The sequence below is a fragment of the Mustelus asterias genome, chromosome 18, assembly GCF_964213995.1.
Source record: "Mustelus asterias chromosome 18, sMusAst1.hap1.1, whole genome shotgun sequence".
Classification (NCBI taxonomy): domain Eukaryota; kingdom Metazoa; phylum Chordata; class Chondrichthyes; order Carcharhiniformes; family Triakidae; genus Mustelus; species Mustelus asterias.
This window is the reverse complement of record NC_135818.1, coordinates 39,794,366-39,810,935: the sequence shown is the minus strand read 5'-3', so window position 1 is coordinate 39,810,935 and position 16,570 is coordinate 39,794,366. Positions and strand designations below refer to the sequence as shown.

Here is a 16,570-nt window from a genome sequence, read left to right as displayed (position 1 = left end):
TCAACCAGGCAGGTAAAAGCCTCAAGTAAGAGAGTGCGCAATTGTAATAAAGTCAAGTTTCTACAGCATGACAGGAGGTATCTGTCATGTCAGGAGGTAACTGTCAGGGAAAGGCACTAATGAAAAGTGTAACTTTTTCAAGGAACAAATACTGGGTGTCCTTGATAGGTATGTCCCTGTCAGGCATGGAGGAAATGGCCGAGTGAGGGAACCATGGTTCACGAAAGAGGTGGAATGTCTTGTGAAAAGGAAGAGGGAAGCTTATGTAGGGATGAGGAAACAAGGTTCAGATGGCTCGATTGAGGGTTACAAGTTAGCAAGGAATGAGCTGAAAAAGGGGCTTAGGAGAGCTAGGAGGGGACATGAGAAATCCTTGGCGGGTCGGATCAAGGAAAACCCCAAGGCTTTTTACTCTTATGTGAGGAAAAAAAGAATGACCAGGGTGAGGTTAGGGCCGGTCAAGGACAGTAGTGGGAACTTGTGTATGGAGTCAGTAGAGATAGGCAAGGTGATGAATGAATACTTTTCTTCAGTGTTCACCAAGGAGAGGGGCCATGTTTTTGAGGAAGAGAAGGTGTTACAGACTAATAGACTGGAGGAAATAGATGTTCGGAGGGAGGATGTCCTGGCAGTTTTGAATAAACTGAAGGTCGATAAGTCCCCTGGGCCTGATGAAATATATCCTAGGATTCTTTGGGAGGCAAGGGATGAGATTGCAGAGCCTTTGGCTTTGATCTTTGGGTCCTCACTGTCCACGGGGATGGTGCCAGAGGACTGGAGAGTGGCGAATGTTGTTCCTCTGTTTAAGAAAGGGAATAGAAATGACCCTGGTAATTATAGACCGGTTAGTCTTACTTCGGTGGTTGGTAAATTGATGGAAAAGGTCCTTAGGGATGGGATTTACGACCATTTAGAAAGGTGCGGATTAATCCGGGATAGTCAGCACGGATTCGTGAAGGGCAAGTCGTGCCTCACAAATTTGATAGAATTTTTTGAGGAGGTAACTAAGTGTGTTGATGAAGGTAGGGCAGTTGATGTCATATGCATGGATTTTAGTAAGGTGTTTGATAAGGTCCCCCATGGTCGGCTTATGATGAAAGTGAGGAGGTGTGGGATAGAGGGAAAGTTGGCCGATTGGAAAGGTAACTGGCTATCTGATCGAAGACAGAGGGTGGTGGTGGATGGAAAATTTTTGGACTGGAGGCAGGTTGCTAGCGGAGTGCCACAGGGATCAGTGTTTGGTCCTCTGCTCTTTGTGATTTTTATTAATGACTTTGAGGAGGGGGCTGAAGGGTGGATCAGTAAATTTGCTGATGACACCAAGATTGGTGGAGTAGTGGATGAGGTGGAGGGCTGTTGTAGGCTGCAAAGAGACATAGATAGGATGCAAAGCTGGGCTGAAAAATGGCAAATGGAGTTTAACCCTGATAAATGTGAGGTGATTCATTTTGGTAGGACTAATTTAAATGTGGATTACAGGGTCAAAGGTAGGGTTCTGAAGACTGTGGAGGAACAGAGAGATCTTGGGGTCCATATCCACAGATCTCTAAAGGTTGCCACTCAAGTGGATAGAGCTGGGAAGAAGGCCTATGGTATGTTAGCTTTTATTAACAGGGGGTTGGAGTTTAAGAGCCGTGGGGTTATGCTGCAACTGTACAGGACCTTGGTGAGACCACGTTTGGAATATTGTGCGCAGTTCTGGTCACCTCACTATAAGAAGGATGTGGAAGCGCTGGAAAGAGTGCAGAGGAGATTTACCAGGATGCTGCCTGGTTTGGAGGGTAGGTCTTATGAGGAAAGGTTGAGGGAGCTAGGGCTGTTCTCTCTGGAGCGGAGGAGGCTGAGGGGAGACTTAATAGAGGTTTATAAAATGATGAAGGGGATAGATAGAGTGAACGTTCAAAGACTATTTCCTCGGGTGGATGGAGCTATTACAAGGGGACATAACTATAGGGTTCGTGGTGGGAGATATAGGAAGGATATCAGAGGTAGGTTCTTTACGCAGAGAGTGGTGGGGGTGTGGAATGGACTGCCTGCAGTGATAGTGGAGTCAGACACTTTAGGAACATTTAAGCGGTTATTGGATAGGCACATGGCGCACACCAGGATGATAGGGAGTGGGATAGCTTGATCTTGGTTTCAGATAAAGCTCGGCACAACATCGTGGACCGAAGGGCCTGTTCTGTGCTGTACTGTTCTATGTTCTATGTATGCGCTGAGTATGCTCTTCATTGTTTCACATGTACTCTTATCTTCATGGTCACTTTTATATTTTTCTCTGCACGTGATCATAATTTTCATGTTTCATTATCACCTTTTAATTTAATTCTGCTCCCATTTACTCTTCAGCTATACATTTCTTCCTTTCTTCAATTCTTAGCAAGTTCCTCACTTCCAACTACTAATTGCCCCTCAAAAATAAACTACAGAAAGTCTATAAATGTTTACAGTATCTATTCTCATCAGAATTTTTCATTCATTAAAACATTGACACCTTGATATGAATATCTAGGACCTTCCAATATCTTGTCCAAGTCAGGATTGGGAAAGGAGATATTGATTAAATTAATTTTACTCTGCTGTATACATGCAAGCACTTTGTAGTAGGAATCAATAATGATCAGAAGTAGGAATCATACAGGAAGAGATTCTGGCTTCTTCAAGGAAGGCAAATTACTCAGCTAAGATTAGTTCTATCAGCAGAAATTAGGGATTGAATTTGTAACTTGCATTTGTATGACTTAACTACTCATCTGATGAACTTCCTGAATCAGTTGAACAGTTGTTTTGCAATCTGTCTTGGAACTGCAAGAAACACTAAAATATAAATCAATCACTGCACCCTGCCATCCCAGTTCCCTAAAAATGTACTGCTATGCTCTTGCATGTACCTTTCTGCTCCAATTCTTACATGCTGCTTCCCAAACTCTCGCACGATAAGTGTATGCCTTAAACACGTTTAACACAAAAGAACTTTGAAGTAAAATTTTCAGAAATGAAGAATGATGACCACACAAGTGGTAGAGAGAAAACAAACCAAAGCTGATGTACTAAAAATTTGTTTTGCTCAGAATGCACAAGAATGGGGATTCACAAGATGCTGGACCAGTACCATATGCTTATAAAAGACAAAAATTAGCAGGTTAGGGATCAGGAGTGACTCAGTTAATGGCCATCATAAACAATATGCAGAAGATGTCAAGATATTGGTAACAATGGGATAGCAGCACCCTGAATAGATCAGAGTTAAAAGACATTGCACTCAGCTTACAGCACGTGACTACACCTTTCACATACAAAAGCTGAAGTGTTCACGGCATGGAAAAACTTGTTAAAATAACAGCTATAGAAAAAAGGGCACAGATGGACATGTATGAAGAAAGGTTTCAGCACTTTTAATGTCATGGGAAAAGTTTCACCTATGAATAGGTTCACACAAAAGAAAAATAGGTATAAACCATTTCAGTAATTCCTTAAAAGTAAAATTTTTTATTTGAACAGATAGCCTGCAACAGTCAAAATACTGTAATTGTAGGGCTATTGGAGAAAGTAGAGGAATGGGCATAATTGGGCAAATCTCACGATGAAATAAATGGCCTCTTCCTGCTCTGCTAGCTTTTACAGATCTCTGCAATGGACGTGAAAATCAGGTTGTCTTATTTTCAAATCAAAACAAACATTTAGGGCCAAAGTACAGTTAGGAATTTTGAATGGTCCAGGAAAGCTGTTAAAAAGGGCTAAGTGAACCATTTTTAAAGAAAAGTGAACCATTTTTAAAGAAAAAATTATAACATTTTAAAAAAGGTTATAATACTCAATTGTGAGCTTAAGATGCTTTCCATCAGTTGAAACAAGAAATGGACCTGTCACCATTCTCACTGACCATCAGCCCTATAATGCAAGAATTCAAAATTTAAAGTTCCTATAATAACAAAGTAGCTTTGCCGCAGAATCTCAGGCTGGGCCAATATTCCCCAGGCAAAATGCTCACATACATATTTTAATATGCTGCATTATCTTCAAGTAACAAATGACGCACAAGAAAATATATGAAGACGACCAGAATTAAGTATAAAACCACAACTGACAGGCAAGTATAATTCCCATCGAGTGTGTTTCTAAACAATTATAACACATGCTGAACCCATTAAAAACATTACATACATCTGATTTTATGTACAAATGTTCAGACAGACAACAAAAGTATTGTTTTTACCAAGTGTTGGATTAAACAAGCTGGTCTCCTTTGAGAAATTGGGGAATATGTGAGGCAGATAGTACTTCTTGAAATTTGCAAATAAGAATGCAAACCCTTTCTCCTGATTTTCTTTGTCTTTCCATTCTAATCCCTTTGCCTGCAAACAAATTTATATAAAAGTTGCTTAATTTATCACATTAATACACTCATTGATACTACACATAGATCATAATAAAAAAATAACTTTTTTTTAGTTTTGTAACAACTCTGGAATATATACAGATTTTCATAATAAACACCAAATTAATTTATTGTCTAGACCTTCCATTGGAGATGGGATAGCATGCAATGGCAAAGAGATTTAGTAAAGTTAACGACCAAGAGATTGCAGTGTTTTTTTTCCAGCAAAATACACCCAAAAATCAGCCAAATCAAGATAAAAGATTTCAGAATTTCAGGTAAAGATCATGTCCAGTGAGAGTTTCTGCAATCTTTTGCTCCATATTAAAAATCATTGTGCTAGAAGTGGCCCTGCCCACAAAACCTGTTAACATACCCCACAAGACTAAATGAACTCACATTGAGTGTTTCTGCTAATTGCATCCATTTGCAAGTTTTCAATGTGGTTCTTAAAATTAAGCCATTTTTCCCACACAGATACCAATAGGCATGTTTTTAAAGCTTTAAAACACAATTTCTTAAATTTAATAAACTGACTACTGTACACCACTATAACTACCAAACATTACTGTATCATTTTGAAAATATTATTTACATTTGGTTACGTTAAGTGGTGGATTTAAACACTCATTAAAAATACTTATTTCCCATAATAAACCCATTCTCAACTTCATCAAACTGCATTAAGTTACCAAATATGTTTTAAAGCAAAATGTCACAAAAAAGTTAATTTCATGTTTGACAATGTAGCAATTATTTTCAAAAGTAACTGGAAGGAAAACATTTCTCAATATATATATATTTTTGAATGCAACTTGAGCTCAGATTGTGCCCAAGGTGAAAACCCCCATTTTTTCACTACTGGACTGAACGTTACATGCAAAGTTCCCATGCTTTTGCTGTGTTCTACAGTCCATGTCAGTTAGAATCCATAGAATCCCGACAGAGCAGAAGGAAGCCATTTGACCCATCGAGTCTTCACCAACTCTCCAAAAGAGAATCTTGCCTAGGCCCAAACCCCTGTTACCCCACCCATTTAACATGGCTAATCAACCTAAACTACACATGTTTGGGCACTAAAGAGCAATTTAGGATGGCCAATCCACCTATATTGCTCAGCTTTAGACTGTGAGGGGAAAAACCGAAGCACCTGGCGGAAACCCATGCAGACACATGTGACCAAGGCCGGAATTGAATGCGGGTCCCTGACCATGTGAGGCAGCCATGCTTACCACTGTGCTGCCGCACCGTCTGACAGTATTTTGGCATTACCACAGACTGAACAATGTAGGTCTAAAACTGTGACAAGTTATTACCATCAGTTCAAATGAATAAAATATGACCAGTTGGTAAAATATTTTTAAACTCCGGTTTGTGTATTAGGAACAGACTTCAACAATATTCCCAGGATGAATAGAAAGCATTTTTCCCAACCACAAATTGTGCTGAAAATAATTTTAGGAACGTGGAACTCCTAAATACCATAATATTCTTGTCAATTAACTAGATGTGTATTAGCAGTGCCTATCACTGATTTGCTTTCTCACCATCCAAAAATATCTATCTACTATCAGAAAACAAGTGCAACAAACCCATCATTAGCAGTTATTGTACAAAAATTGATTATGTTTACTTAATGCAGTGGGTTTTGGATGGCGAGTGAGAAGCAAAAAGAAAACACAAGCTGTAATGAATAGATAATGCCTACAATATGCATTTTCTCTCTTTGGTAGCACTGTAACTAACTCTTAATTCCTCTCTCAGACTGATTCATGACTTGGCTCCCAACACAACTAAAGATAACCCCTACCTTTAGGGGTTACCTTTAGTTAGCTACAACTAACAGGTCTTTTCAATACTCTGCTCAAAAGAATTTCTTTCAATTTTCCTTTTCAACTATACTTGATCAGCACTTTCTTTAAAGAAAGAATTACTCAAGAGTCCTATAAACAAAGAAATAAAACATAGCAACGAATCATTGTTCTTTGCCCCATGCCCCTGAGCTTCGTGGAGCATCCACTTTCTTTTGTCTCTCCACCAAAAGGTCCTCAGGATCCCCAATGCTTCAAGAATAGATAAATAGCCCTCCTTTAAAAATCTGGCTCTAGCTCAAAACTTACTTAATTGCCCAGTGTTCTCTAACTTTCTGGAAACTTTTTTAAGCTTGCTTGAACTTCATGGGGTTCCTTGCTTGGGCTCATTTTAAAACTGAGAGATAGATGAATAATGAAAATTGTGCTCAGATGTTGTTGTTTTTCAAAAACAAAGTTTGGATTTTAACATCCAAAAAACAACTCAGCAATTCAATGCTCTAGGTTTCATTCTGAAAACACTTGTCTCCAGATCCATTCTAGTTGTGTTATAGAGGATTATTAATTCTGCTTACAGCTTCTAGCCTCAATTTGAAACGAGAAGTTCACAATTTTCCTTTTGATGAAGTTGCTTACAAGAAATCTCCTGGTCACCACAATACTGTTATCATTTTGCACTTGGCCAAAGTGTGGTGGAAACCCCATTTACACGTGTAAACACGTTTTTCGGTTTACACTACCAACAAAGTAATCCTAACAAGACAGGAGCTAAAGCAGATACAAGGACATTATTGCAGATACAAGGACATTCTTAGCTAGTAAGTTCTAATATTGTTGTACCTCATCTTAAAAACACAAAAAGTGCAATGGAAGACATTTAAACAGCTGAAGTGACAAAACTGAAGTATCCAGAATAACCAGCTACATATAATTTACACTAACATTAAAATGCATAAATACTGTCCCTAGAAAGAGTGATAGTGGTGTGTGTGGGGTGGGGGGGGGAAGATGATGCAGGACCCAAATTGCTGGAAAGGGCTCAACACAAGAAAGTTTGGAAACCATTGGTTCAAAGACAGAAAAAGTACAGAATACATGCTATAAATTAAAATTAAGACCAATTTGCCTTCCCAAAGTTTCTTTACTAGGAATTTAAAGAGGAAACTAAAAATATTAGGAACAATTCCATGCATTGACTAAAATACAGTTATTAGTTTGGTGTTTTAGTAATTAGATTTGAGGCCTATTAATAAGGATGAGTAGGGTTAGTACAATAAAGTGGCTACCTGGATTACCATATATTTTAGCAGTGCATCAAGAAAGTAGCTTGTAAGATCATCTTGTCCTTTGTCTCCAGACTGTGGGGGTACAAGGGGAGTGATTTCTTCTGGAGTGACTTGAGCTGTCAGGTAAATGTAGAAGTACAACACTGATCATATATCAGAAATATCTTAGTAGAATACATTCTATTTAAGGACAAGAATATTATACTCTTAAATTCTCACCAACACACATCTGTCTCATAACATTGGTTTATTCACTATGATGCCAGTGAGAAAGACACATACATTTATATCTGGCTTTATACTATGACTAATGCATAAGTAAGGTGTGCCTTTATGACTCCCCTCCTTGGTGATCTTAATGGCCAATTTTCCTGGACTGGTATAAACTGGTATAATTTATTTACATCAACAAAAACCCACATTTACATCAGCACATTAATGTAGCAAATGTCTCAGAGTTTTATGGCAGCATTAATAAAATTAAACATTGAGCCACACAAGGCGTTAGGATAAATAACCAAAGGTTTGCTTAAAGGAGAAGGTTTTAAGGAATTTCTTAAAAGGAAGGTGATGGAGTCAGAAGTTCAGGGAGGAAATTCAAGAACTTAGGTAAAAATATTAGATACACAAAGGGCCAGAATTAGAGAAATACAGATCTTGGAGGGATGTAGAGCCGGAGGAAGTTAGAGATGGTGAGGGCAAGATTATGGAGCGATAAGAATTTCAAAATTGTGACATTGCCGGACCAGGAGCTAATGTAGGTCAGTGAGTACAAGGGTAATGGTTGAATGAGTCTTGATGCAAATTAGAATATGCACGGAAGAGTTTGGATGAGCTCAAGTTTATGGAGGATAGAAAATGGGAGGCTGGCCAGGAGAACATTGGAATAGTCAAGTCTGGAAATAACAAAATAATGTATGAGGGTTTCAGCAGCATCAGATACAGAGGTGGAAATAGGCTATCATGGTGCAGATACATGGCCGGGAGTTCACCCGAGGGTCAAATGGGACATCAAGGTTGTGAATGGTTTCTGACTCAGGTTAATCTGGTTGAACCTCATGCAGTACCAGAGCAAGGATAATCTTGGCAGCTAAGGAACATACATTGCCAGGGACAAAAGACATTGGCTTCAGTCTTCCCAATATTTAGCTGGGTCCATTACTTATATAACCAGAACCAGAAAGCCAAGCAGGATGTTTTTTCCTATTCTTGCATCATTACCAGGGTACATTCTTTACCCCCTCATTTCTCATCCACATGCTGCCCCTTGGCAACAATATCATAAAGCACAGCTTTACTTTTCACGTGTGCTGAAGACACTTAGCTCTGTCTCACCACAGCTCTCTTGACTCCTCCCATGTTGCCAAGTTATCAAACTGCTTATTGACATCCAGTACTGAACAAGAAATTTCCTCAAATTAAATATTGGGAAAACCGACAGTCTTCTGTCCCCACTACAAATGCTGTTCCCTAGTTACCACTCCAATCCTCGCCCTGGCAGCTGTGACAAATCCCGACTACTTGCAACCTTGTTGACATACTTAGCCCCAAGATGAGCTTCCAGCCACATATCCCTACCTAGTCTGCTTATTTCCCCCTCTATCATCCAGTTTTTCCCCATCTCAGATCATCTGGTGGTCAAATCCTCAGCCATGCCCTCATTACCTCGAGCCGTGACTATTCCAATGCACTTCTGGCTGGTTTCCCACTTTCTATCCTATGAGGTTGTCCGAAACTCTGCTGCCTAAGGCCTAACATGCATCAAGTCCTATTCACCTAGCACTCTAGTGCTCGCTGACTTATGTCAGCTCCTGATCAAGCAATGTCTTAATTTTAAAATCTCATCTTTGTTTTCAAACCCCTCCATGGCCATGCCCCTCTCTATCTTTGTGATCTCCTTCAACCCTATAACTCTCCGAAGTCTCTGCACTCATCTAACTCTGACCTCTTCAGCATCCACAATTTTAATCACTTCAACGTTGGCACACTCTTAGTTACATAGGCCACAAGCTCTGGAATTCCCTCCTCTCGTTTTCCTCCTTCAAGGACTCTTAAACAAAATTAAAACATGAATATTTGAGGGACTGTAAGAAGCTATTAGCATTTTTCCAAATTAGAATTTTCAACTTTTTGTCACAGAAGAATCAGGATGTGGTGTTAAACTAAATTAAGTTTTAAAAAACAATTTAGCAGCCTGCTCCTTGCAGACAGAAAGAAAAGGTACATGGACCTCTTTTAGCTTAAACAAAGTAAATGACAGTCATTCACTGATATATTTCTCTAGGCAATGCTCTGTCAAACTGCCTTGTTTAAATTTCAAACAATGCTTGGCAGTTAGCTGTCAGCCATCTGGTGTATTCTTCATGGCAAAGCTTATATCAGATTCTACTTGCCAATTAATCAGCACTTTCTTCTCATACAGTACAAATTGTTTTCCCCAATTATCTGTATTCTTGCAAAGTGTCCTGATGAGTGGAGGATGAAAAGCTTCGACATGTCTCTTTTTTCAGCAGAGAGAGAGAATCTGGTGAATTGGTATGACGACAATAATCTCTCCCTTGATGTCAGTCTACATCAATGGGATGAAGTGGAAATGGTCGAGAGCTTTAAGTTTCTAGGTGTCCAGATCACCAACAACCTGTCCTAGTCCCCCCCATGCCGATGCTATAGTTAAGAAAGCCCACTAACGCCTCTACTTTCTCAGGAGGCTAAGGAAATTTGGCATTACCATTACAACTCTCACCAACTTTTACAGATGCACTATAGAAAGCATCCTTTCTGGATGTATCATGGCCTGGCATGGCTCATGCTCTGACCAAGACCACAAGAAACTACAAAGGGTTGTGAACAAAGCCCAATCCATCAAGCAAACCAGCCTCCTATCCACTGACTCTGTCTACACTTCCCGCTGCCTCGGAAAAGCAGCCAACATAATCAAGGGCCCCACGCACCCTGGACATACTCTCTTCCCCTTCACCGGGAGAAAAATACAAAAGTCTGAGGTCACATATCAGCCGACTCAAGAACAGCTTCTGCCTTGTTGCCATTAAAGACTTTTGAATGGACCTACCTTATATTAAGTTGATCTTTCTCTAATTGTAATGTAATTGTGCATTATGAAGCATTATTTCATTTATGTCGACTGAAATATGGCATTGACAAATGTATTACTATTGCACAGCAATTGGAGGAAGAAACAAAACACGTCCCGTTCTTACTTTCGTGAAGATGAAGTGGGGAATTAATCAGATTGTCCAACGTTCGAGGCCCCTGCTCTGAAGGCAGAGGGGGAAAACCAGGAATAAGGCAGGCAAAAATCAGCAGCTGTTCTTCAGTGCAATTGTGTTGGAGTGCTTGCATCCATAACAAAAAGAGACGTACACCTTCTCTTCTAATCTACATGGATACAAAATTTAAAAGTTACCGATGAAAACTTTGTTAAATACTTTTTTATTCACCATATCTCTAATAAAATTTAATATCATAATTAACAGTTAAAAAATGTTAAACCCACTGTTGCTTATGTAACTAAGTATTTTCATGATGTGGAGTTGCCGGCGTTGGACTGGAGTAGGCACAGTAAGTAGTCTCAACACCAGGTTAAAATCCAACAGGTTTATTTGGTAGCATGAGCTTTTGGAGCGCTGCTCCTTCATCTGGGGAGTGCAGGATTTCTTTCACAAACAGGGGATATATAAACACAAACTCAATTACAAGACAATAGTTGGAATGCGAGTCTTTACAGGTAATCAAGTCTGTACAGGTGCTTATAATGTGAGTGGAGAGAGGGTTAAGCACAGGTTAAAGAGGTGTGAATTGTCTCCAGCCAGGACAGTTAGTGAGATTTTGCAAGCCCAGACAAGTCGTGACGGTTACAGATAGTGTGACATGAACCCAAGATCCTGGTTGAGGCCGTCCTCACATATGCGGAATTTGGCTATCAGTTTCTGCTCAACGATTCTGCATTGTCATGTGTCGTGAAGGCCGCCTTGGAGAACGCTTACCCGAAGATCAGAGGCTGAATGCTCTTGACTGCTCGTCAAGTGTTCCCCGACAGGAAGGGAACACTCCTGCCTGGTGATTGTCAAACGGTGTCCATTCATCCATTGTCATAGCATCTGCATGGTCTCCCCAATGTACCATGCCTCGGGACATGCTTTCCTGCAGTGTATCAGGTAGACAACGTTAGGTAGACAATGTTGAAGGCTCCAGAGAAGAAGCCGTAGATTCTCCGCTCTGGGGAAGTACTGGACAACGAAAGGTATTCTGTCCGTCGTGTCCGTCTTCTGAGGAGGTCTGTGCGGTTTTTCACTGTGGCGCGTTGGAACTGTTGATCGATGAGTTGAGCGCCATATCCTGTTCTTTCGAGGGTGTCTTTCAGCGTCTGCAGCGATTCTCCTCATCTGAGCAGATCCTGTGTATATGGAAGGCTTGTCCATAGGGGATGGCTTCTTTAACATATTTAGGGTGGAAGCTGGAGAAGTGGAGCATTGAGAGTTTATCCGTGGACTTGCGGTACAGTGAAGTGCTATGGTGACTGTCCTTGATGGAGATGCGTGTGTCCAAGAATGCAACCGATTCTGGAGAATAGTCCATGGTGAGTCTGATGGTGGGATGGAACTTGTTGATGTCATCGTGCAGTTGTTTCAGTGATGTTCCAAGGCGGCCTTCACGACACACGACAATGCAGAATTGCTGAGCAGAAATTGATAGTCAAGTTCCGCACACGCGGCCTCAACCAGGATCTTGGCTTCATGTCACACTATCTGTAACCCCGACGACTTGCCTGAGCTTGAAAAATCTCACTAACTGTCCTGGCTGGAGACAAATCACACCTCTTTAATCTGTGTTTAACTCTCTCTCCACTCACATTGTCTGCACCTGTAAAGACTTGATTACCTGTTAAGACTCGCATTCCAACCATTATCTTGTAATTGAGTTTGTGTCTATATATGCCCTGTTTGTGAAACAAATCCTGCACTCACCTGATGATGGAGCGATGCTCCGAAAGCTTGTGCTACCAAATAAACCTGTTGGACTTTAACCTGGTGTTATGAGGCTACTTACTGTAAGTATTTAAAGCACAGTATAAAGGACTGAACATCCCCAAAGGTGCCACATTTATGTTCCTTTAAAAATAATTTCAAAACATGTTTAAAATAGCACAGAAGTAACCAATCTTGGAGGACTGCAAAATGACCCTGGGATAAGTAAATCTTTGGGAAAATAATATAGTAAACCAAGATAAAATTGGCAATACATACAAAAAAAATGCATACTGGGTTTCAGGATTTCTAATGATGTTGTAAAAGGTTTGTTTAAAAAAATGCATAACCTTCAACGAGTTCCCAACATGAAGGAGCTTCTTTAAAATCAAGCCTGCAAAGAAAAAACAACAGTTATAACATTGAAAAATATATGATGGAAACAGTATAGTTTGAGGACAAAGTGTCTGAGCTCTCAGTCAAACTTGATAAATTCTTATAATCAAGTTCTTGGCATTCTCTTATTACTCTTGGTGATCTTCATACCCCATGACATAATTTTATTGCCAAAAGGAAAAGGAGAGATCACCGTTTTATTTAAATTTTTGCACTATTATTGTTTTACATATCTCAATTACCCTTTCTTTTCACATTACTGAAATTATTCTGTACTGAAGACTTGATCCAGGCATGTTCAGAGGGTACAATCTTCAAACGGAAAATAAAAACGAACATATCCACACCGTGATTTTTCTCAGTAATTAGCCACCAACCAGGTACACTGACCTCTCATACTATGGTTATTTTTATTACTTAATCTTTAGCATAATTTATTGCTTAGACTGTTTTTTTGCTCAGCAACTGCTTTTCTCCTAAAATTTTTTGTTGAAATTCAGTTTAATGTGTCAAAATGTGCCCCCAACCCCCTAGTGAAAAAGGTTGGGCAAGCTGGTCTATACTGTGGTGTTTAGCAAAAATGAGGTGATCTCATTTAAAGATACAAGATTCTGAAGGGATATGATTTACCTGATTGGAGAGCTAGGAGGCATAATCTTTGGAAAGTGGACAGCATTTCGGATTGAGATGAGGAGCAATTCCTTCACTCTAAGGACTACAAGTCTTTGGGCCGATTGGGCAAGAAAGTGAAATGGAGGTTATGAATCAGCCATAATCATATTGAATAGCAGAGCAGGCTCGGGTCTTCAGGCCTGCTCCTATTTCTTGTCTGCTAACTGAATGTACTGTGCAATTTGTCGCCATTGTTCAGAACATCACATGCACAAAACCTCTGAACAGGGCAGTTAAAAATATATTTACTTTTTAAAAACACTGTTACAATCAACAAAGGAGGATTGTGAACTCACCTATGCTGTGGAACTGCCATCTGTTCTGAATTCGTTCTGGAAGATGTTGTAGAATTTTCTGTAAGAAAAAATTAATTTCAATTTGCATCAAGGTTTGCAGTTAAAAAGAGCTCAGCTAACAAAAATACAAAAAAGTTCCATATAAATTTAACTAACATGTTTCTGCAAACATGGGATGCAGTTTTACTAAGAAAACTGCAGGGAGAGGCAGAAGTTTGGAGAACAATAGTTTGTTCAAATTTAAGCACTAACCTGCAGTTGCAAGAAATGAACTTATTCAAACCCAAATATGGCTGAAGGTTTTGATTACTTGCTATATTTAAATGAAATTTATAAGTGCATTTTTTGTGCACAAGTTTGCAATTGTCCTACAAGTACAGAACAGCGAAAGTCGGATAACCTTAGAAATGGGGCGGCACGGTAGCACAGTGGTTAGCACTGCTGCTTCACAGCTCCAGGGACCTGGGTTCGATTCCCGGCTTGGGTCACTGTCTGTGGAGTTTGCACATTCTCCTCGTGTCTACGTGGGTTTCCTCCGGGTGTTCTGGTTTCTTCCCACAGTCCAAAGATGTGCGGGTTAGGTTGATTGGCTGTGCTAAGATTGCCCCTTAGTGTCCTGAGATGCGTAGGTTAGAGGGATTAGCGGGTAAATATGTAGGGATATGGGAGTAGGGCCTGGGTGGGATTGTGGTTGGTGCAGACTCGATGGGCCAAATGACCTCTTTCTGTACTGTAGGGTTTCTATGATTCTATGAAATGCAACGTGACTGCATTTTAAACTTCTGGAATTGAGGAACCATAAAAAGCAGCAAGTCATCAGCACAAGAGGAGCTAACCTCCCCTGTCTGTAGATTCAGAACCCAAATTTAGAAAAAATAAGCCATGAATGATATCACAGGGACACAGACAGGTTATCAGCTGGCTAGTATTTTTCATTTATACTGTAGAAACTAGGGAATTTCAACAGGAGAACACTTACTGAAATAATATAAACACAAACAAGATGAGATGCTCTGCCAAATTATTTGAAGCTAGTACTGAACATGGCCTATTCCATTCCTTTGCATAAAATCTTGGAAAATTCATCTGGAAATGTACCATTATCAGAAATGAGAGAATCTGGTAACCTGTGAGTTGCAAAGATTTGGTGTAGCTTCTCTATGGTACTGGGGGAGCTGTAATGTTGCTCATGATGTGTACGTTTAACCACAATGACTAAAAACATGTGACCCATGAAAGGATCTGCAAAATCCACAAGTCTCGACCAAGGACAAGCAGGCCACTCCTAAAGATGTAGTGGTGCTGGTGGCGCCATCTTCTGGTTAAATTGAAATGCAGAGCAGAATTACACTTTTTTCACCAAATCCTCGTCCACATTAGGCCACCAACATACAATCCGGCTAGACTTTTCATTGACAACATGAATCTAATGGCTTTCATCCATGATTTGGGAAGGACCAGGGGTTAGAACCAACTTCCTTGACCCCCACATCCATCCTGCACACCTAACGCATATTTGCATCTCAGATAAGGCTTCAACCCATCTTCTGATAGTTGGCCACCCTTCCATCAGAAATCTTTTAACATGTGACACAATAGGATCCCTGTCCGCCCACTGCTTAATTTGCTTAGCACTGGACATTGGGCAGGTCTCGCTAGTAAGATAATTGTTTCGAACAGACACAATACCTGGGTTGGCAAATCTAAGAGGGAAGACTCAATGCGTCTGCGTTAGCATTGTCCTTCCCTGCCCTGTACACGATGCTGTACTGATATGCTGACAATGTCAGAGTCCAGCGCAGTATTCCTGCTGAGGCTATGTGAGGAATACATTTTGACTTGCTGAAAATGCTCATGAATGGCTTCCAGTTGGTACCCATGGTGAACTAATGACCATAGAGGTACTGTTGTACAATTTTAGTGCACAAATGACAGCTGGACCTTCTTTGTCCAACTGCGAATATCCCTTTTCAGCCTTTGTTAGCGTCCCAGATGTAAAGCCAATGGGATTTTTCAGACCCACCATCCATAACATGAGAAAGTGCTGCCCACACTGCGGAGCGAGGCATCACACAACAGAATAAATTCTCTGTCTGGATCAAAATGGACGAGCAGATTTGTCGATTGCAATAACGCTTTCACATCTTAGAAATCTTAGAAACCCTACAGCTCAGAAAGAGGCCATTCGGCCCATCGAGTCTGCACCGACCACAATCCCACCCAGACCCCTACCCCCATATCCCTGCATATTTTACCTGCTAATCGCTCTAACCTACGCATCTCAGGACACTAAGGGGCAATTTTAGCATGATCAATCAACCTAACCCGCACATCTTTGGACTGTGGGAAGAAACCGGAGCACCCGGAGGAAACCCACGCAGACACGAGGAGAATGTGCAAACTCCACACAGACAGTGACCCAAGCCAGGAATCGAACCCAGGTCCCTGGAGTTGTGAAGCAGCAGTGCTAACCACTGTGCTACCGTGCCGCCCTTTGAAAGCCTTGTGTGTGGACTCCCCCTTCCATTTGGTTTCTTTGTTCAGAAGTAGGTATAGTGGAGCCAACACTGTAGCGAGGGGTCTGGTAAAAACTTTCCACAATGGTTTATCAATAAATTGACTAACATGAGAGTCAAAAGGTATGGGGAGTAGGCATGAACATGGAGTTGAGGCCACAATCAAATCAGCCATGATCTTATGGCAGAGCAGGCTCAAATAGGCCGAATGGCCTACTCCCACTCCTAAT

The 16,570-nt window shown here is 40.5% G+C and overlaps 1 protein-coding gene across 18 annotated transcripts in view; it reads right to left on the bottom strand.

Moving 5' to 3' along the window:
- Window positions 1-16,570, bottom strand: part of ralgapa1 (Ral GTPase activating protein catalytic subunit alpha 1) — a 244,010-nt gene that overhangs the window by 189,658 nt on the left and 37,782 nt on the right. For all 18 annotated transcript variants that reach the window (XR_013500019.1, XM_078233782.1, XM_078233789.1 and 15 more), the window contains 5 exons: window positions 13,825-13,882; window positions 12,811-12,854; window positions 10,694-10,871; window positions 7,485-7,591; window positions 4,217-4,355 (listed from right to left, as the gene is read on the bottom strand). Coding sequence is in view for 17 of the 18 variants with exons in the window: in XM_078233782.1 (XP_078089908.1) it covers window positions 4,217-4,355; window positions 7,485-7,591; window positions 10,694-10,871; window positions 12,811-12,854; window positions 13,825-13,882 (526 nt within the window). In the remaining variant the exon portion in view is untranslated. The remainder of the gene's footprint in view (window positions 1-4,216; window positions 4,356-7,484; window positions 7,592-10,693; window positions 10,872-12,810; window positions 12,855-13,824; window positions 13,883-16,570) is intronic.